This window comes from Anoplopoma fimbria, chromosome 20 (assembly GCF_027596085.1).
Source record: "Anoplopoma fimbria isolate UVic2021 breed Golden Eagle Sablefish chromosome 20, Afim_UVic_2022, whole genome shotgun sequence".
NCBI lineage: Eukaryota > Metazoa > Chordata > Actinopteri > Perciformes > Anoplopomatidae > Anoplopoma > Anoplopoma fimbria.
Window position 1 is genome coordinate 12297347 of NC_072468.1, and position 22031 is coordinate 12319377.

Below are 22031 nucleotides of genomic sequence, written 5' to 3' on the forward strand. Positions count from 1 at the left end.
AATCGCCATTTGTCTCTAGTTAGTCTTGTGAGTAGTTAGGCACTTCAAGGACACACAAGTCTTTTGTCACTCATAAGTCACGTGACTTTTTAGGCACTTCTTAATAGTGAGTTAGTTGTTGGCACTTCGTAGAAAAGTGAGTCTTTTGTCACTTGTTAGTCAGATGAGTCGTTAGGCACTTTATAGAAAAGTGAGTCATTTGTCACTCATTAGTTTTGTGAGTCGTTAGGCACTTCTTAGACACTTGAGTTGTATTTCACTCATTAGTCCTGTTAGTTGTAAGTCAAGTTAACGTCGACCACGCTCTTTTCCTAAACTAACCAAGTGGTTTAATTGGCTTAACCTAACTTCTTTTGAAGATGTAAGATTACCTTGAAAAGATCAGACCATCATATTTGGAAGCTTATGGGCACAGACCGATGCCATATTTGACGAGTTGGGGAGTGAAAATGAGTTGGACCTGTAGCTTATTGAGTTGCTGCGTTTACGTAACGCTTCATGTATCATGATGAATCACATGTTCTCTGTTATTAAATGTGAGTAAAAAAGAGGACTCGTGTTCTTTTATTATATAGATATGTTTTTATTAGAAATAAGACACATTCATTTTGTGCTCTGAAAACTGTACATTAACAAAGAGGCGACCCCAGTAAATTAAAAAGAGGAGTGGGGATAAGTGGGAGGGGTGTGTTTGTGTGTGGCAGGGGGGGGGGCGCAGTATCAGCGGGTCATAGGTCGGAGGTCAGGGTTTTAACAAATACAGATCTGAGGGAGTGACTGGCGGTAATATCAAAACACACACTGTTACATTGCGATACAGAACACTCGTATAGTCCAGTACCCTGAAAGGACAGGGAGGGAATGGGAGGATCGGTATCAGAATATTCATGTTCATATTTATAATAATGATAACAACTATCCCAAGCACAGTAAGAAAGATATTTATAGGCTAAAATCCATTCTGTAGAACTCTGTTGAAATAATTACAATGCTGTACATCAGGACTCCAAATGAGCCTTGTGCTTTCTCTGTGCGCAGCCACCATCCCTCTGATGAACTCTGCCTTGTCTCTATCACCATCTTTAATCATCATACCATATATATTTATATATTTATTAATTTACTCGTCTTCCATTGCTCCACACACACACACATCTTTGAAAAAGCCATCATACTTTGCATTTACTGTACCAAGTCTGCTTGTACATGGAGAAACTTGACTCAAACAGCATGTGTTTGTTGAATGTGGCCTCCTTCTGGACGCACTGATGCTGTGCACATGTTGTCCCTCTGTGGGCGGCATTGAGGTTAAGGGCCGACTAGAGCGCCAAGCCCGCCGGCCCGCTCTCTGGCGTCTCTTGAGGTGTCTGTCGATGAGAAGGCAACTTGCCATTTTGGCTCAGGGAAACGTCTTGGATTTTTTTTTGTACCCCCTCCATTCCCTTTGCTTGTCACTGCAGGGCTGACCTTGCCCCCTCGGGATCAAGGGGGATAAAGGGATGGAGCAAAAAGAACTGGGGTGATTTGTAGGGGAGGGGGGTCTGCATTGAGGGCAACAAGGGTGTAAGCTTGGCAGTCTGCCCCTTTCCTTCCTTCCCCCATCCCTCTTTCAAGATTGATGTTGGAGAAAACAAAAAAAAGGCATCTCGAGCCGTATACAACAGCGTCCATCATGAGAAAGAGCGAGCAAAAAGTGACACAACAATACTCTCAACAGTGGAAAAAAAAGAGACATAATCATGATTATTACATTGTATTCATTTAATACAGGGGTAAACATTGCATGATTACCTATGCTTTGCGGCTTATTACATGGCTATATGATTCACATATAGTAGCTGAATCTGCTACCATGGCGATCTGTCTACCATGTGAGCCACTGTGATGTCCGAGACCACATACAAGATGACGACCAGTATTTAGCAGACAGAAACACTGTCCAAACATCAAATGAAACGACATAGAAAGACACACTATTTTTCCCGTTCTCTCTTGAATTGGTTGTATTAATTTCCCTCCTTCCCCCCTCCATCGTCGAAGTGGGCTTGATTCAGCCTTTGAGTAGATATCCAGAGCAGGGCAGTGTGTGTGTTGTGTCAGCTTGTTCGTCTGAGAGCATTGGAAAAAGAAGGAAGTTGTGGGTGCGAGGCAGGGGATCTTGGTCACACCTCCGTCTGAAGGTCCATGATCTCCTGGCCCACCAGAGGAATGGTGGCGCTGGTCTTCTCCCACTCCACCGTCTGCAGCTCGAGAGGGGACGCCGCCACTGTCTCAAGGTCCTTCCTCACCCAGGATGGGGGGGAGTGGGTCTTCCTGATGCCCTCCCAGGCCCTCTTACTGGGGGTCTGCTGCTTGTCCTGATGGGAAGAGGACAGAGGGAAATGGCACGTTTTTTCAGAAGTGATACAATATGTGATGTATTTCAGATGTGACATATTTTACCCCACGCTGAATTTTTAATCTGGCTGCCTTAGAAATGTCCAACATTTCTTAGTGAGTATGTGCACAAAAAGCTAGCTATGTATAGGCTACAAATAAGGACTGGGATACAAATATGATTGCGCATCCTCAAATCACATCTTGGAGAAGGTGATCTCTCTGCCTCTTCCACTGGTATCAATTTGATGACACATCAAAATGTTTTGGCTTTTTCTGTCTCTGGGAAGAACATTGCTGTGTGATTCTGCAGAGCTATCACAAATATCTAATTGGGTCCTGCCACGATCTGTGTGTTAAATAGCTGCACTGTTGATCTGTGAAGTTGGACTTGGCGGTATGCCAGAGAAGACCTGCCTCCAAAGCTGTGAAACAAATGCAGATCAGGGGATTTTGCAGCAGAAGGAAAAATAAATCATCCATGCCATGGAATGACCTCAGCTACAAAGCCAACATGGAACCCCCTCTTGTACCTGCTGTTGGTGACTTTGTTGAGGAACAAGTGCCCAGCCAATCCACTCCCATCATAGTTTCCCAGTGATAAAAGGGGGAAAAGGAACTCCTTGAGCCATTATTTATCTAGCTAATAGCCTTGCCAAGCAAGAAAAAAACAAAGCCCACTTAGAGTATAAGAGTATAATACTAACTGTAAAGTCAAAAGTGCGAGGTTGTAGTCCTGTTTATTTATTTAAGTTAACTGTCAGTTGAGGCTTTTTGGGCACGAAACTCTTTGTCATCAGTCACATACCGTGTTAGAAGAGATGCATTTTTTAACTTTCTGATTTACTTGGCTTGCTTCATCTCTGTAGCAATGGTCATCGAGTTTATTGGTTATGGTAATATTTAAACTAGCTAACTCCAATGTAAACCCATCCATGTCAGTATCAGACCTTCAGAGCAACTAATGTGGTATATAGAGCTAGAAAGTCTGTGTAGGGAGGATGGGTCATGAGGATGGATGTGTCAAACAAACACTGGACTTTGAAACAGGAGACCACTGTCCATGCCCCATGTGGAACCAAGTCAACGTGAACATATTTAATATTAGTATTCTTGCGTAACGTCCGGACTTCTCTAACGACATGTTCTGTAGAAAACCTGGTTATTTTTATGTAATAATCATACTTATTTTAAACAAAACCACGATCTTATAAGAGACATAACCGAGTAATTTTGTTGCGTGAGTAAATGTAAAAAGTAAAGAAACCTACATTGGAAGGTTTATTGAGAAAAGTCTCAAGACGCAAGATGGCAACGATTAGAAAATGTTTACAACAGGATTGTCTCACAAGTAGCCAGGTTATATAAGAGTTCATTTTTAAGCTAATTAGTAGCTAAGTCATCGTCAAACAATAGCCGATGGGTTCCCAGAATGCTATTCGGCCAACGTGTTCTGCCTCTTCTGCTCTCAACACATCTGCTAGAATGTTATGGGTCCATTCTAATCGGACTAAAAACAGACTACAAATGGAACCAGAGTGCTTCCGATACCAAAATCCCATTACTTAAAGAATCTGCATTCATTGTACAGATATGTTTTGATTGATTTCATTTGTGTTACAATGTGTACTTAGCAAAATTTGTAGTTGTAGTTCGTATGCTCACCCACAACTATGCCCCTTGATATCCCCACAGCTAATTTCTCCTGGCACTGACATTGTAAGCAAATGAATAATGAAAATCTTTTAAATGGCTGCACTAATAATTAAACAGGAACCTCCACTCGAGCGTGGCGGTTTGCGCTAATGATGGAAGGAAAACAGCATAAGATATAGGAGAGGAGGGGGTGGGGGTGGGGGTGAGGGTGAGGGGGGCAGAATGAAGTTAAACTCTTTACGCTCATGTTGGTCTTGTCGCTGCTGGCAGAGGACACACTCCATCTTTTGGCAGCTTTGGCATCAACAGGTGGAGATTCTCTATCCTTGTCTGCACTGTGAATCTTCCTGTTCAGGTCCTGAAACATGTCCTGGTGGCGTTTCCGGGTGTGCATAATCTTCTACACAGGGACATTGCACGTTAACGTACAAGGTAAACAGCACAGGCTACCATCAATCCTAATTCACCCCCTTTCACATGTGATGTCTCCAATCCCAACACTACAGTCACACCCAAGCTTTGAATTAATCTGATGAATGTATGCAAGCATCTAAAGGTCTGAATTGCTAAGAGACATCAGCATTTTGGTCTAAATCTAAAAAAGCTCTGTAGGAATCAAAGACACTAAAATTACCTCAAAGTCAAGCTCTGCATATCGTGATTTTCGTCTCTGGGGGGGAGATGAGACAGAGAGATTAAAGATGTGTCTTGATATTGTGTGCCTTGTGAGCATGCAAATGCTCGAGTGTTTTTGAACTGTTTCATTGTGCATCTCCACATCGGCCAGTCAACAACGGGTGTTTCTGGGACGCGGAGGAGAGCTGTGAGTCACGAGGGAGGAAACGAGATTTGCTGCTGGTCATTCTGACCCTGTTGGCACAAGTTTGCAGTTAACAGATTGTGACCGAATGACCTTTAAGTCCTCCATCACGGACTGGGTGAAGGAAAAGCTGACCTTCAGGCTGCTTGGTTGCCGTGGCAGCTGCCGCCTCACACGGCATCATGGAAGTGTGTTTTGGCACCAAAGTGAAAAAGACACCAGCAGGCAGATGTCACTGTGCCATCTCATCCTGCACTAGGAGCTGAGTGAAAACTAACCTTTTTAAAGATGCTGTTTGTACTTAGGGGCCAGAAAAAGCTGGGGGCCTTGTAGTGTTTGTAATGAATCAAATAAGCGGGCTGGTCGCCTTATTTTTAGCATCAGAGAGGGAATGACCTAAGCATGCAAGACATGTAGCAGAGTGCTTCCCTGTGGAGACCTAATTAATTAAATGCTCCTTTTATTTATTTTTGTGAATTAATATCCAGTTTATTAACATTTGTCTCCCTAGCCGATCATCTGTGTTAATCTTTTTCACCAACACATTGAGTGGGCTAAAGCTGTGTTGGTCAAACACAGCCTGTGGCGCATTACATGGCAATTAGACGATTCTGGAAAAAAATTAAACAATATCACTTGGCTGCAGTACATGCAAAATAATAGATGGTGAAAAAACAATTATATATGATAATGATATATGGCATCATTCACATTAATGCATGGATAAGAAAAGAAGCACACTAGTTGAAATGTCCCTATGTTGAAGAGTGATTATAAAGAGGACATGAGAGGAGAAGAAAGGGATGTTCACCATCATGATGATACTGCTATCATTTCTCAAACAAAAAACAGTACTAAAATGTTGTAATGGCAGTGGGTTGTTGTAAACATTGAGGGGGATGGAATTACTAACTACAGTGGCTCTCATATACATTTAGAGGTGTGTCCACAGCACTTATTCAATCTGTATAGCAACCCTTCAACATAAATACTGTTTTTATTCACAAATTTTAACTATGATGCACATGAAGCACACCCCTTCCTGCAGATATTTCAAATTAAAATCCAACCATGAAAGGACAGGATTATGCTATTTAATGTATTGCAATAACAGGCTGAGACTACACAATAGTATTGCCTGTTAATATGGCCATTGTTTCAGATTAGTTTTTCCAAGTGGTTTTATTGTTGGTGCCGCTGTTGCACAGACTACCTGATTGGATAACAGAATAATTTCCCTGCTCCTCATTTTAGAATATGAAATGTATGTTGTTTAAGTTATCAAATGGACAAGCTAGCAACAGGGGGCTAACGCTAGCCGTGACTTGGTTGAGAGTCATGATAGACTACACTTCACAATCGTAAAATGATGATGCTTGGCTTTCCCTCAGTGTCTGATACCGACGCACCAAGGGAGCCTTTAGTGTCTGTATGAGAAGTAAAACCATCCGCATCATTGTGAGAGCAACTGATGTAGTGTTACGAGTCAGAAAGTCTGTGTAACAAGGAGGTCGGGTTAATGGGTGGGTCAAACAAACAAATGACTCTCACTAAGGAGACCGCTGTATGTGTCCTGTGTGTTTGTGTCAAGGTTGACTTATTCTACCCTAGTTTTGTCACACCCCTTTTGTTCCTTACTTACTTAACATAAGTATTTATTTTAAGCCAAACAAAAATATTTTTCTTAACCTAACCCAGTAGTTTTGCTGTGTAAGTAACTATAAAAACTTAGCAAACCTACATTTGAAGTTTCCTATGAAAACAGACTGTATGCATGTAACTAGCGTTAACTCTTTGTTTCCTGTGAACACAGAAGTTTATTTTGAAAAGACCTATGCATGTAAGGAGTGTAAACTGACACACCCTTCCCTGACACATGAAGGGCACAAAGAGTGTCACAACTTGAAGCTTAGGGACACTGACCAAGCTGCCATATTTGACAAGGTAGGAGTGAGAACAAACTTGAACCAATCATAGCTTGCGGTCTTTCATGACCTCCATGATTGACCGATTTCTGGAAACAAGAATGTAAATTAACAATGGCACCAAAGCGGTGTGAATTACACTGGCCTACTAAGCCTAAAAAAATGCAATATAAGACAACTGTAACTTTTCCTCTGTTTCAAAGGTCCACCTCGAGGGCACCAACAACACATCATTCCTCTGTAGCTTTGCCATTTTAAAGCAGTAGAGTTCTTATTGATTAACATAATAAGTCATTCTACATGTTACAAGGTGACTTATTTGACTGCCAATCTCACTGTTGAATTATTGAAGTGGCGGTAAAATGTGGTTTTGAATCAAATGATCATTCCGTTTTGGCTATGTGGGGGTGCTGAATGTTTGATTTTACATAGCATTGCTTGGTTATTTTCCAATAAATTATGATACGTAGCCCTATGTTGGTATACATATCAGCCTATTAAAGATACTGGTTATAAAAGAACGTCTGTCAGATTGAGCTTTTATTGGGCTGATATTGTGTCATCTGAAACCAGCGTAACATCTATGCAGGAACTGTTAAGTTTGATTGACAGAGGTTTAGAAGTGCTAGAAAAAGAGAAAGAAATCAGCAGTAGGGTCAGCATGATGTGATTCTGTTGTTCTGATAGGAATAGTGCTGTTTTTAATAGCATCGTGAATTTATTAAGACAACAAGTAAACCAGAGTTTAGTTTGATTTAAAAGCAAAAAGCTAATTAAAACAAGCAGATCAGAGAACAATGAGACTTCTTTCTAAATGTCATAAAATACACTTAAAAAAACTGGTAAAAAGACAAATTAAAGGCTCATCCCCGATATAAACCAGTTTTAAAATAAAGGCTTGGTTGTTGAGAATGTATGGTAGTAACACATTAACATGCATGTCTTTTTTTAAGCATGAATTGTGAAGCTGATTAAAACAATAGGCTGATCAGTTCAGTGCTCTTACCTCCAGTGAGCTCATGGACAGCGTGGAGATGGTCTCACTCTTGGACATCACACCGGAGTTTCCGGAATCTCCCCCGTCACACATGCTGTTGGCTACCTGGGAGTCTCTGGGCATGTTCTGCAGATTGTGTGCAGGTGAGTCTCTGTCAGAGCACGACACGCTGATCTGGTCGGCAGGTAGGCTCTTCAGCCCGAAGCCAGGCACTGGCTCTCCATTGGCGGGGTTAGCCAGGTGAATGAGCCTGGTCTGAGGCAGCTGCTCGATGCCGATGTTATACTTGGCTGACTGCTCCTCTTTGCCCTTGGCCGGCTTTAGGGTGCCTGTGTTGTTGGTAGGTAGGATGACGTAGCCCGGGCCTTTGCCGGTGCCCTCGGAGCTGCTGCCCTCGCCGTTTCCTCGAGGCAGATCTCCATCCAGCTGCTTGAAGAGCTCGCCATCGCAGATGTAGATGGACTTGGCACCTGGCAGCTCCGTGCTGATTCCCTTGGCGGGGCCTTTCTCCCTGCGCAGAGTCAGAGTGTGGCTTGTGTAGTCTGCCACGTTCTGGAGGTGAACCTTGGCCATGCTGGCCGGCATGGTGTTAAAGTTCGAGCCCTTCTGAAGGGTAAGGGTCCCAGAGGAGGCCTTCTCCTCCCCCTGGAGAGAGGAGCGCTTCATAGTTCCTGGAGGCCAAAGAAAAGACACAGAAAATGACGGATGTAGCAATTCTCTCAGCTGATACTGTTATTTACTGGTGCAAATCTTCACACAGTTAACTGGGGCTTTTGGGCCCCCCCTTGGATCTGGGGCCCTCCAGTAGCTGCCAGCTTTCCTAAGTCATGAATCCAGCCTTGGGTTGGACATATACTGAAGCAACCTTCTACTTAGACTCAAATGTGGTTTAACCAGTACTGTGAAGGCCTTGTAGTTCAGAAGTGACAACAAAATGTTTTGAGGCAACATAGAAACTGTGTCAGTGATACTGTTGCTATTGTCACTGCTGGTCGGAGTGCACTGACAAGTCAATTTCACAACTGTGACCAAAATAATCAGTGTTTGTCACCCGTCATACACATCTCAGTCAAAACCTGTGTGCTCTGACAAATAAGAGAACAGCGAGAATACACAAAAGTTCTTGTTTAATAAATAATATCTACAGGGAGAACATGGCTGAATCGGGCATGCCTTGACCCTGTGACCCGACCTCATTTCACTATAACAACTGCTGGCTTATGTCAGCATGTGATCCCATACCATATCCAGGCTGGCGAAACAACAGACAATCTCTCGCTGTGCTCCCCCATTCATACTTGACATATACAAAGAACAACAAACAGCCATCTCTCTCTGTTCTCTTCTGTCTTTTTTCGATCAGGCGTGCCTGCGTCTCAATAGCTTTTCTGCTCCAGATGCTTTTCTTGATATCCTGTCTCGAGAGATAATCAGATTTCCACTCCCAGCGGATATCAGAGCAGAGCTGGTATCTGATGCGGCACTGTCGGGAGGGGACTTAATTATACAGCGGCAGTGTTGGAGAGACTCCGACAGCCCTGTTTATCTGCATATAACTGCTCAGCACACGTTCACCCCACTCCCATCAGCCCCGGCTAAACTGCCTTATGTAGCAGTAATGTGCTGTATTTCTTGTCAAATCCGCTCCTTGGCGAAAGGGAGGCTGCTGTGATGTTGATTGTAAGACACAAGTGCAGAACTGAGGGAGAACACGCCTTTGCATCTGTTCCGACAACAGGGAGGAATTATAAGCAGTCAAAATACAAAGAGGAGGCACAGGGAGACATCTGTAGCTTTCGAGCAGCAATCCATAAAGTCGAGTCAAACACACATCACAAACACAAAATAAAACGCACTCAACCCGGAGCTTACCTGATCTGCAGGCCATATCCACGTCTTTCTCAAAGTCAGTCTAAGGACAGAAAAATTAATGTTGCAGTCAGTGTACACACCTGCCAATATTGAATAATAAATCCTGAGCGGTAAAAAGAGCATGTGCATATTCATACCATGAGCTGGGCGTGGCCATTCTGGAAAGATCCTCCTGAATCTCCATTGGCGTCCTCCTGGCGGTCCACTACGCGGCACTTCACCGCCTCCTGAACCTGTACCAAATCATGAGTACACAGATCATGATCTTAGTACTGGTTGGATGCATCAGTTCACAACATATACTACTGAGAGTGAGTCGACAGCTCTTGAAGGGTCTCCAAAAGGCTACCATGTTCATTATATAACAAAAACAGATGATTAGATCACGCAAACAGAAGATTTTGCTAGTCTTACAGACTTGCAAGTCGTCGGGTTAAAAGGTCGGGGGCCACCATTTTGTCCGATTGTGGCAAGACAAGCTGAAGTTCATGGGGTCATACAAATCAAAATTTCTCATTGGAATGTCATGGCCACTGCACCCCCCTTCAAATCATGGACCATCATGACTATTTTGCTGAAGAGGAAATATGAGCTGAAGGTGAAGTTTATGGGTGACCCAAACCATTATCACTCTCTCAATTCCCTTTGTTCTACTTTGTGGTTCTGTCATTTAGAATTACGCTATAGTGTCGAAGAAAATAAATGCAATAATGTTTCACATTTAAAGCCTTCTAGCACCTCAGGGGCGTAATCTTCCTCTTTCCTTTTAGGCTTTTAATGGGAGTTCCAGAAACTTAACATTGATCAAAAGAACACAAAGTAGATGTATTATTATTTTTTTCTAGGATGCTTAATAACATCAGGCAAAGGGACAGACCATGTTAACCAGTCTTTCAGCTAACTGCTTTTACATTTATTTGAATGTTTCAAATGAATAAATTACAAATTACAATTGAAATCATTGAATGAATGTTCCTAGTAAGACTTCACTCTGTGCAGATGAATGGTCAGGATGACATGAGTCTCTAAATAGAGCTGTAGACGTGCTAGAAATGTATTCTGCATTCATTGGTAAAGATCTAGGCTAGAAGATAGTCTTGATGGTGACACTACAGGCCAAAAGGCCTTAGGGATGATTAGACTCCAAAAGAGCATGAGTGCAAGGAATGCTCCGGCCATTTGAAGATGTTATGAGAGTTTTGGAAGAATGGTTTGGCTGTAGGAAAGGTCGGGGGTTCACACAAAAAAATCATTAAGAGAAATTCTCTCATTTTAAGATCAGAGTGCTTACCATGGTCCATAGACCATCATGACCATATTGATCAAGCAGTAATTTATGATGATGGGGGTTCTAGAAAAAAAGTCTGGGGGTCACCAAACTCCTTGGACCAAAGTGTTGATTGTGTGACTGGACGAACCAACTGGCATAGCAACATAGCCATTCATATGCTGAATTCTACATCCGTTCACAAAGGATCTCAGTTGGGGGTGGGAGATTAAGAGCCACAAACTAAACCAGGAAGCGGTAGCCTACATATACAGAGTCTGCAGTGATGTGAGGTACCTCTCTACGCAGGATGCAGTGCACCATGACAATGACAAAGCCTTCCAACGAATCAAAGACAGCAAAGAGGATCTGGAAGAGCGCAGAGCGCCGGTCTGTGATAGCGAGGACGGCTGACATCCAGGTGAGAGCAAGGAGGGGCAAAACCACACAGGAGCTCCACAGCGACGCCCTGCAGGACGGGAGGGGAACCACAGTCAAGGACAACACAAGTAAACTCGGTCATCATGTCACAGAGGGCAATGTTTCTAACAGATATTTCACATTTGTCAGTAGCTAAGACAATTACACTTTTTAACATCTAAAGCAGGCTTTTGATATAAAACAAATCCAAGAGATAAACTGGATGTCTGTTCCTTTGTAACATCAAAAATATTATAGTAGAGAATGTAATTCTAAACAGTATCTAAAATCAATATGCTTGATAACCTGATAACTGCCCCAGCTGGTAGCAGCCTTTAGCTCTAACCATGCATCAATACATAACGTCACAACAAGTGTTTCTATCACAAACAAAAACATACATACATTATCTGCAGATATATATATATGTTCATAGTTCACATATATTACATGCATGTATGTTTAAGATGGTTCAGTCAAACCATAGAGGATCTAGTGCCACAGGAGAGAGAAGGAGGAGGGATGATGAGCAGTGGGGAAAAACGAGTGTGATGAGGCTGAAACAGAATGCAAAGACACACAGAGGCAGAGCAGAGGACAGAGAGACAGAGAGAGAGGAGGAGTCCATAGTTTTGCTCCCACTTTCCTGTTCTTGTTTTTTCTTTCTCTGAGTCATTCTATGTGTTCTGATGTGCACATCAGGAGTGGACACGAACAATGACTTCTCACTCAGATCACCTGACCTAACCTATTCAATGGGTGCTAACATTTTTTTTTAGTTTTTTTTTTCTCTGCTTAGTGTTTAGCTGCTGTCAATAACGCCTCATGCAGCAGTTCCACATTAATAGACGGCGAAGAGAGGGGTGTTGGCCCTTCAGCTGCTAGAATGCTTTCTAGCTTTTATGTGTGCAGGACGAGTTGAGTTTCATTGACAGCAGCAAAAAAAATGTAAAAAATAAGAAAAAATTGTCATTGTTGCAGCTGGTCTAACAGCACAATTACTCTTTAAAAGGAATAAATAAACTGAAAGGACACACGGCTGTTATGCTGCATTCTTGTTAAAATATCCGAAAACACCATTCATAAACTGTTTATAACAATATCCAAATAGTGACGATGACTAATGTATGAGGCCGGTGAGCATGTGTTCCCTACCTGACATTATTAATAAGCCATGATGATACAATCACTAAAATAAGGCACTAATGGCGATTTAATAGTGTAAAATAACAATTTTCATTATTTACTTTCCATCAAAATATTGTTGCTGCTGATGAGTAATGCATTTAATCAAAATATGTGGTTATAAAAAGCCTTTGGAGCCAACTTCTCAGACTGTTATGGTTCCAAAAGAATCAACATTATAATGAAATATTGACTGTGTCCAAAATTACTCATTACTCAGCTACTATGTAGTGGACTATGTAGTAGGTTTGACATGTTTTAGTGCTATCCAGATGTATAGTGACAGTTATTATACCCTCCATAAGTATCCCACAATGCATCGGGGAAAAATAGTGGGCAACAATGTTCACTAACACTATAAACTATCAAGCATTGCGCTGAAAGAAAAATGGCAGACGGCCGAGACGAGAGAGAGCAGCACCACTGAGACATATCATGAGTTATAGAGCAGAACATGTATTTAATGTGAGTCGAGCTTAACCGCTTTACTCCTTCCGTTCTTTCCTTTCACAATAAAAGCCCTAGTCATATATACTATCAACTACTGTTCATTGGGGGAATTAAATTGTTAAATTAATTCAGAGCATATCCATAAGAGGCAACTTAGCAAAATAACTCATTATGTATCGATCCAAAAAATTACTGTCTGTATGTATTATGGATGGTCCACCAGCAGACCCTGATCTGGCATGTTGTAACCGCACAATATCAATGACATGCGCAGAGAAAACAACCCCAGTAGTGTCCGACGTTGTTTTTTCACTTTGTAGATGAGCTCACTACATAGTCCTCTACATAGAACTCCCTGGATAGTGAGAAGGGAGAAGTGAATGACTTTAGACACAGCCGTTGTCTATTGCTCAGATTGTCTTGTTCATATGCTATCAACGCATCACATTTCCTATAGCTCATCTTAATTTGCAATTAATAAGGTATTCTGGAAAGTAAAATGTGATTTGGACAAATGTATAAATGTAAAAAATATCCCTCCAAAATGTAGTTAAGTAAAAGAACAAACAACAAATGGAAAATCAGAAGTATAAAACTTAATTAGACCAATGCTGATGTTGGCCAATATTTTTTAAACTGATGTGCCTCATTATGGAAGTCCTGTTTCAGAGGTTTTTCCAACCTGCCCACAGTAAAACATACTCAATCATTGGTTTGGTATAAAATTGGTCACTGCTCAAAATGCTGAATATAAGTACAACAATTTAGTACTGCGGTAAAAAAGGGTAAAATGGCTTAATCCTCCTTAAAGGGTAATCCAATTTATTTATTTTCAGTCCGCACCTTGTTTTCCATATTCATCGTTTATGACAAAAATTTACAAGCTAGTGAAACATTAACACAAGTACGAAACAAGAGTGTTTACATGGAGTAGGTAGGCCAGGCCAGATTCAATCAAAACTATACTTGATAAATTGTAAATCTTGTTTTACAATAGAGGCTGACATCTGGTTGTAAAACTTGTGGGTCATTATGGAACCAGAATGAACATCTTTATTTGAACATATTAAAATGTTGCCTATTGTGTTTAGATTTGAGTTGGGTGGATTTACGGTGTTGTCGGTCATTTTGCATTATGTTCTGGAAAATGAATAAGAAGCCAACATCAACAACCTGTGCCAACGATAGATCCAGCTTATTGCATTAGTAATAAGCATATCACAACGTTATTAACATAATATTTTGTTGGTTTAGGAACGGATTAAATGAGCCACTAGTGAATTAGAGAAAGGGCCACATTAAGTCCAGTGAAACTTGCTCAGTGGCACATGAAACAAAAAATAGAATGACTTCTGAGTATACAATTCAGATAGAATTACCCAAATATTCCAGCAATCTCACTAGCATTTCCTCATTCACATGAACGCATGCGACTATAAGTGCATTTAACAACTTTTAGGACCTAATAACTTAAATAAGGCTGATTCAAGTGCTTGAACTGGGTAGTAAATTTACCTAAAAATGTTTTAATAAATAATAAATAGTTAGATCAAGAACAGATAATGCATATAAAAACAATATCGGTGTGAAGTGTGTCAGCAAATGTCAAATTGCAGACTAGGAAATGATGGATGTGTATTAATTGTTCAGTCACAGCTATTTAAAACAAAGAGGAGCTATTTAGAGGCTGTTTTAGTGGATTTTAGAAGAGAGCAAAACTCCCTGCATTATTAGAGGCAGATAACTCCACAATGAAGTTCTGTAATTATGATCAGATTCTATAATCACAATAGCAATAAGTAGAACATAAAGACCCGGCTTGATAATGATGGAAATGATCCTTCTAGGCACTCATGCATCAAAGTAACACACACACACACACACACACACACACACACACACACACACACACACACACACACACACACACACACACACACACACATAAAACTGACAAGTGTATTACAGTCCTCTCTGCAAACATAACCCTAACCCTCCTCAACATTTGTTCTAATCATCTTTGTGACTCTTGACGATCAAACACAAACACACACAGGCACACACACACTCTCATTCAATCGTCCATCACATAATTATAATTATTATTTACATATATACAGTGAACATACTGGCACAAGAGCTTAAAGAGCCTTTCATACTGAGTGAGACCCTGCCTGCCAAGGTGTCAGGGAGAAGAGAACATGACAGAGGGAGAGAGGAAGAAGAGGAGGTGAGGGAGAAGAAGGGGAGGCGTTACAGTAGAGGAGATAACAGAGGCAAGGAGAGAGTTAAGGAAAAATAATTAGCGGGACTAACATGGCGTTACTGGTAGCTGTGGTGGAAACGTCAGCCGAAGAGATTACTCCGCACTTGGCACATTTGAGCGTCATATTGTACAGTGGCACTGTCATCTGACTGCAAAGTCAAATTAACACGCTGTAACATAACACAAACAGATACAGATGCACCCTACACACACAGACTCGCACGGATGCACGTGCGCACACCGAGCACGCACAAACAGTCACGCATACAGTGAGTCACAGTGTTTCCTCGCACAATCTCTCTCTCAGGGCTACGGTCCAACCGGTGCTGTGTGTGTGTGTGAGTGGAGTTTTTTGATGGTGGTGGTGGTGGTGGTGGGGGGGGGGTTACCTGTGTGTGACTCTGGGGATGGGGGAGGTGGGGCCAATACACATGATGTCTGAATCTCTGATGACTGCTTTGATTGACCTGAAGGCACTGAGAATCCTCTCTGAGTTCTCGGTGTTTCACCTGCTCATCCGTTTATCTGCTGAAAGGCTTAATCGCTACGCCAGATTTCAAGCATTTCACACACCAGGTGAGGAATTCCACCTCTGCTGCTCTGATTATGATGATGTGCCGGATGTGCCTCACCCCTGGTCATCTCAGTTTGTGCTAACTGCTTTTTACGGACAATGCCAAGAGCTGATGCAAAAGGTTTTACGCACACAGACACATTTCAAACACGCGCTCAAGCAACGGGCTCCGTCATATCTTTTCGGTCGACCTTCCAAAGGTTGGGACGAAAGCGTTGGATAACATCAATGCATTCAGCATACTACAGGTGTTCATTTCTGACAAGCAATTTGTTACTGATAAACTTTCTGTGTTTCCTCAACCTGCCATTCCCACTGCCATATAGCTGAGGGCAAGGTCCTGGAAGTTAGAGTTCTGTTTATTTTACATTTACTATATTGACAACTTTAAGTGATTTACAGGTGGAGCACTGAATCATCAGTATAAGATTTGTGTGATTGTGTTAATATGTCCGACTCTTCGATAAACTGTCAAACGTAAAAAGCTAATGTGCATAAAAACTATGGTTTTTGCCTAGTATTCATTTTTTTGGCAGTGATATTTCTATTTTGTTGGGCAAAATAGAAATATCACATAGAAATACATGAAATTACGACAACCTCTCAACAGCGCATTATGTGGTGGTGGAACGTAATGTGTTTGAGACAGAGAGAGAGAGAGAGAGAAAGAGAGAGAGTCTGCTGTAAAAACGGGAAGAGAAAGTAGAAGGTGACAAAAATAAAGAGATGTTGCTTTTTCTATTTTCTAAACTAGATTCTATTTTCCTCTTTTTTCTATTGCTGGTTGATATCGTCACCATGAGGGTTTAATGACGTCACTGCCGTCTGGTCTCCGTCTCGTCACCTTCTCATCTAAGTCATGGAAAAAAAGGTAATTGAGAGACATATTTCGTCATAGTTTTTGAAAATGATATTAGTCAGACGGTCAGATTGAATCTAAAATGTACAGTTCTCCTTTATTTTCTCCTCAAAATAAGATGATCTGACTATTGTTGCTGTGGACATCCTGATAAACTAAACTCTCCTGTTGCTGGTCCGATCTGACATATCAACCTATCCACGTTGCCATCAGATCTCAGCATCACTTTGCTAAGTGCAATGATAAAATAACAGAAAGAACCAATGGCCAGAGCAACAGAAATAAAACCTAAGATGTAAACTGTAGTTTTTCTTTGGGGAGAGAATTCAGCTACATATCTGATATCTCTGCGTTTTATAATCCAAAGAAGAAAAAAATCCTCAAAATCCTAAAGATTACCCTTCATAGAAACCTCATCCTAATATTCATATAATAGTCTTTTGGCTTTGGTTTCTAAAAAAAAAAACTAAAGTATATTCAGTTTTCTCAGGCTCTGATTAGCATTTCTCTTTAGGATAACATAACACTTTGTCATACCAAATTGATGTTAAACACATGATTTATATGCAACTGTGTAAAATACTAAAACATCATGTCAATAACGTAAACCTGTAGTATGTGTAGTACCTGTAGTGTTTCCAGATACCTTTTGTTACCATGCATCTTTTTCATGTCTTTTCTTAATTCATCCTCTATGTCCCCTGAATGTCACTCTGACTACAGGGCTAGAAATGTGTCAGTGTGTTGTTTGACCCTGCCAATTGAAAAATAGTGTGTGTTTTGCTCTAATGAGTTCACTGAAGGATGTGGTATTAACTTTAGATACCTTTTTTCAACAGTATACAGCCAATAAGAGAGCAACAGATCACTTCCAGGTATGATTACCTAAAACATGACTTAATTTTCCCTCCAACAAACAAAGCTCCTCAAACAACCAGAATTCCATTTATGTGTGTATCTCTAGTGTAGTTCCTCAAAAAGACAAACTACAATGCTTGAGATATTGACAAGAAATAACAAACTAATCTGTTATCATATGGCCTCCTGCTAAACAACAATTAAAGCTGAAGAGACAAGGGAATCGATTTTTGTAGCCCCTGGAAGCCTGGATTAAAAATCACATAATGGCAGAAATTCAATTTCAAGTAAAAGGGCAATACGGCCGTTAAATGTACGCCGTAGGCAATGATATTAAAAAGCAATCAAGACTTTTAGAAATATAACACCATTTCCGTGGACATACGGATTGAGAGGTGAAAGTTGGGTGGTTGGTAAGGCGGGTTGAGATGTATTGAGGCAAATAAATAAATCTCCATTATAGAAAAACACTAAATGGATCTCGTACGATCCAGTCCTCAAGTCAAACGTGAACCTTCTCTGGTATGCTTAACAGGTTGCTCCAAAGCTTTACATCAAATGGAACACTAGGGATTGGAAGTACTTGTTAAATCACCAAAAAACTCTTACACCTGAAAGCTTAATGTTCTATTACAACCTGTAAATATACAGGCTTGATGATTGAAACCATTTAAGCATTCGTTAAGGAGGAGACAAACTCCAGTGCCGGTTGGAATTAGGCGTCTGCTGTCTATTTTAATTTTCTCTGAGAATTAGCTGCTAATTTTTTGGGAAAAGAGACTCAGCACTGTCTTGTCTCTGAGGTGTGAGCAGACTTGCCTGGTGCAGATGCTGCTGCGTGCTTAATTGGATGCTGCACAAATTAATTAGCTTCTTTAAACATGTTTTGCATTTGAACCTTGAGAACCACTCACAGGAGAGGCGAGTGGGTGAAGGGTGCTGGGAGGTTACCAAAAGGAAAAAAACAAGAAACATTAGAGCCTCTTCATTTAGTCTCCGACAGAAAGAACTACAAACAGGCTAATCACCACATGGTTGGCACAAACGATAAAGCCTCATTTCAAATCAGTCCTATCACGTTCAGATGGCTTAACCAACAACCAGCAAGCCTGAGCTGCCTCAACATGTTTGTAATTTCTATTCGTATTCTCAAATTTGGCCATTGCGCACGAAAAAGACCGTAAACGCTTACTGGGAAAAGTATGTGAAGGAGAAGATAAGATCCAAGGTCACTGTGAGTGGTGGATCTCACAAAATGAAATGATTCGAAGTACAAAGTTGATGAAAGTACAAATGAGTTGATAAATTAGTTATGTTATTTTTTGTTTTGATGTAATTTGATCAAAGCAGCCACTATTTAATAAAGATGGACTTGATGTCAGATATAAGATCAGCCTTATATTACTCATCACAACTGTGCTCACCAACTGAGGCGACCATCAATGGTAACAAAGTGTTACAACGTTATCCAAGCGTGAACCATCAGCAACAGGACACTACGCAAAAGGCTACCGAAGCTTCTTCCCAAGAGATGTAGGGATGAGAACACATTGGAAGTGGAGTACTACTGCATTGGAATAAGTTGTTTAAAGCCTTTAGTGTCTCTAGAAGGAGCTGTGTGAAGTGTGATGAACTTCCAGAAGTACAGCGTTGGTCTCGGCTGAAGACGACAAGTTTGAAAATGAAGCATTTGCCACTGCAAGCAAAACATACCCCAATCTCTCTCAGGAAGGGGCCCGGTTTGGACAAGGAAGAAGAACTGGTAGAATTAAAAAAATACTGTATCCATTGCTCTGCTGCATCGATTTTTATACTCTCTTTTTTAATACATCCAACGTTATATGAATTAAAGCCAGGCCACTGGGCACTCATCATATCCCCCCACAGGTCCGGCCCCCATTTCCTATTTCCAGGTGAGTCGAATCACAAAGGCTTTTCAATTCCTACTAGTTTGTCCTTATAGGACCCAACCAGTAAGCATTTCCCCAAATGTGCCAATTCATGAATGGGGGTTCATCATCAGAGATAAGCTGAAGAGATCAGATATATTGAAATGAGGTCAAAATATTAGCCAGATGAGGTGGATTCTTCCTGGAAGTCTCCCTGAGAAGGTGTCCTGGCAGGTCCAACTACGAGGAGACCCCCGGAGTAGACTGTACTAGATATACACCTGACAATATATCAGTGAGTCTATCCAGCGAGATGCATCACAGTTTTCTCATTGACATCACAATGTCTTTAACTTGCATTGTGATTCAGTGCCCTATATTCTAAAGTAGTGGCTTATTTAACATGCGCAATAGTAACATTGCCGAAATGTGTAATGTCTGCAAGTTAGCTCTAACACCTCATTCTACAACTTTTTTGCTGCTTGATACAAAACAAAAAATAATACACTTCTCATTTTTCATGACTAATCCAGTGTTTCCCATTGATTACCTGCAATCAAGGTAGACCAGCCACAGTTTCATAATAAGGTGTATATATTGTTACACAGCTGCACAGTGTGGGAGGAATCTTCTCCCCAGCAAGCGTATTTCCCCGTACACAGTAGTACTGTGGACTTGTGCACGCTTTGGGACATGGTTAAAGGTACAACTGTCCTCAGTGAGAGGACTCTGCGGCAACTTCAGCAACCTGCCTGACACTTCTTGAAAAACCGAGCCTGTCCTGTTTACCAAGCTTTGTGGGTGACTTTTTGCTGCCAATTATATCTATACAATCAATGTGTTTATGATTTAATTGTGAACTAGAGTCCTTCATAGATCTAGTCTCGTAATTTGACTCTCAAAGTTCACCAGACCAGATGCATTTAACTTTTAACAAAAAGGTAGGAGGAACATTCTTGTATTTTTTATTGTGATATATATTGCAGAAAGAAATTGCGAACAATTGTAAGCAGTCAATCATAAGGCGACATTAAGACCGAAGAAAAGCTCAAATTAAAACAGCTAACCAATCCTTACTGTCAGACAATCTACCTTTCGACAAATTACTCCATCAGACGCAGAGTACACACTCTAGAAATGCAGTCATGTCATGGCCATACTAAGCCTTGCACACACACATGCCCACGCAATTTAAGTCAGTAGAAAATATTAATATTACTGCATTGAAACTAGCATGTGTTATTGTTGAAACAGTCACAGCTTCTCTAAAAGCATTCCAGAAATGGTCAGAACCTGAGGAAGTGATGAGTTATGTTCTATCCAGCTAACAGGAAGTAGCATTGAATGCAAGGTCAATAGTGGAATAGTGAGGTAAATAGGCAGGAAGTAATAGTAAGCCAATCAGAGGTGCTTGCTAGAGGATTCAGCGGTTTTGGTGATGGGTAGGGCTGGTAGCCATACTTTTAATAGAGGGTGGGTGGGGGGGGGGGTGGGCAGGTATTTTTTACCCAATCACTGATGACATGGAAGGGGGCTTCTGAGACTGATGTGTTCCTGATTGGAGAGCCCTGAGTGAGAGAGAGGGGATTCTGTGCAAACTCAAACATGACATATCAGACAGCAAAAAAACAAGTACAGTTGAACAGAGAGATCATTGAAGAAAGCAAACATTTTCAGAGAGAGAAAGAAAAACAAAACATTTGAATGCACCAACAATGCCAATGGAGACAGAACAGCCTGCGGGGTAAAGTGGAGCAGGGCGCATGTGTGCTCTGTGGTTTGACCAATGGCTTTTTGGAAACTGAAACCAACAGCCTAATGACATTTTTAGACTCAAGTTGCCAATTTGTGACAATGTTCATGCTAAAAAAATTAATGTGTTTTTTATCTATTTGTGTTGACAAAAAACTATTTCACAATGTGAAAAGATTTCTTATATCCAACATCTAAAGTAGCACTCCGACAATTTGGAAAATATGCTTGTTTGCTGCAGAAACACGCAGTCAGACGCGCTGGAGAGGAGGGGCTGCTTACCTCCATGGATACTACAATTTCATCAACTATGGCCAAGATTACCACTGTTGCTGCTTTGTACATGCTGTGGAAGTCCGAGATACGTACTGTCTGAGTTCATAATATCATCCAGACACGCACACAGCTCGGTGGATTTCTCTATATTAACTCTATCTAGCAATTCCACATTGGCTAAATTAATCTGGTTTACTACAGCGGCATGAACCCAAAATAAACATATTTTGCTGTGATTTAAATGCAATAAACAGATGAAAATGTTGTCGAATTAAATACATAATAATGTTGATATGTAAAGAATCTGACAGCATCTTTCGTTATGTCGGTCCACAAGACGACAATCAAAGAGCTTTGAAATTGCTTGTATTCTGAATGCTGTTTGGAAGGATAGTGCTAGGCTTTGCTAACATTTTAGCTGCTCAATCAAAGCTCAAAATAACTTAATCTATGCATAAATACGGCTACAACGTTATTGTTGTATCCTAGACAGTCTTTGGTGTATAGTTGCGTCCAGTTTCTGTACAAATATGAAGTAAATCACACATAGGGCTCTGGGTGCCCACGAATGGCTACGTACATCCGATAC

The 22031-nt window shown here is 41.0% G+C and overlaps 1 protein-coding gene across 1 annotated transcript in view; it reads right to left on the reverse strand.

Annotated features, from left to right (window-relative positions):
- Positions 1 to 621: 621 nt before the first annotated feature.
- adgrb1a (adhesion G protein-coupled receptor B1a) overlaps positions 622 to 22031 on the reverse strand; it is a 110588-nt gene continuing 89178 nt past the window's right edge. Inside the window, exons 24-31 of the mRNA XM_054621129.1 lie at positions 15285 to 15383; positions 11211 to 11382; positions 9784 to 9879; positions 9647 to 9686; positions 7784 to 8445; positions 4667 to 4702; positions 4274 to 4432; positions 622 to 2357 (exon numbers count right to left, since the gene is read on the reverse strand). Coding sequence (XP_054477104.1) covers positions 2163 to 2357; positions 4274 to 4432; positions 4667 to 4702; positions 7784 to 8445; positions 9647 to 9686; positions 9784 to 9879; positions 11211 to 11382; positions 15285 to 15383 — 1459 coding nt within the window. The 3' untranslated portion in view covers positions 622 to 2162. The remainder of the gene's footprint in view (positions 2358 to 4273; positions 4433 to 4666; positions 4703 to 7783; positions 8446 to 9646; positions 9687 to 9783; positions 9880 to 11210; positions 11383 to 15284; positions 15384 to 22031) is intronic.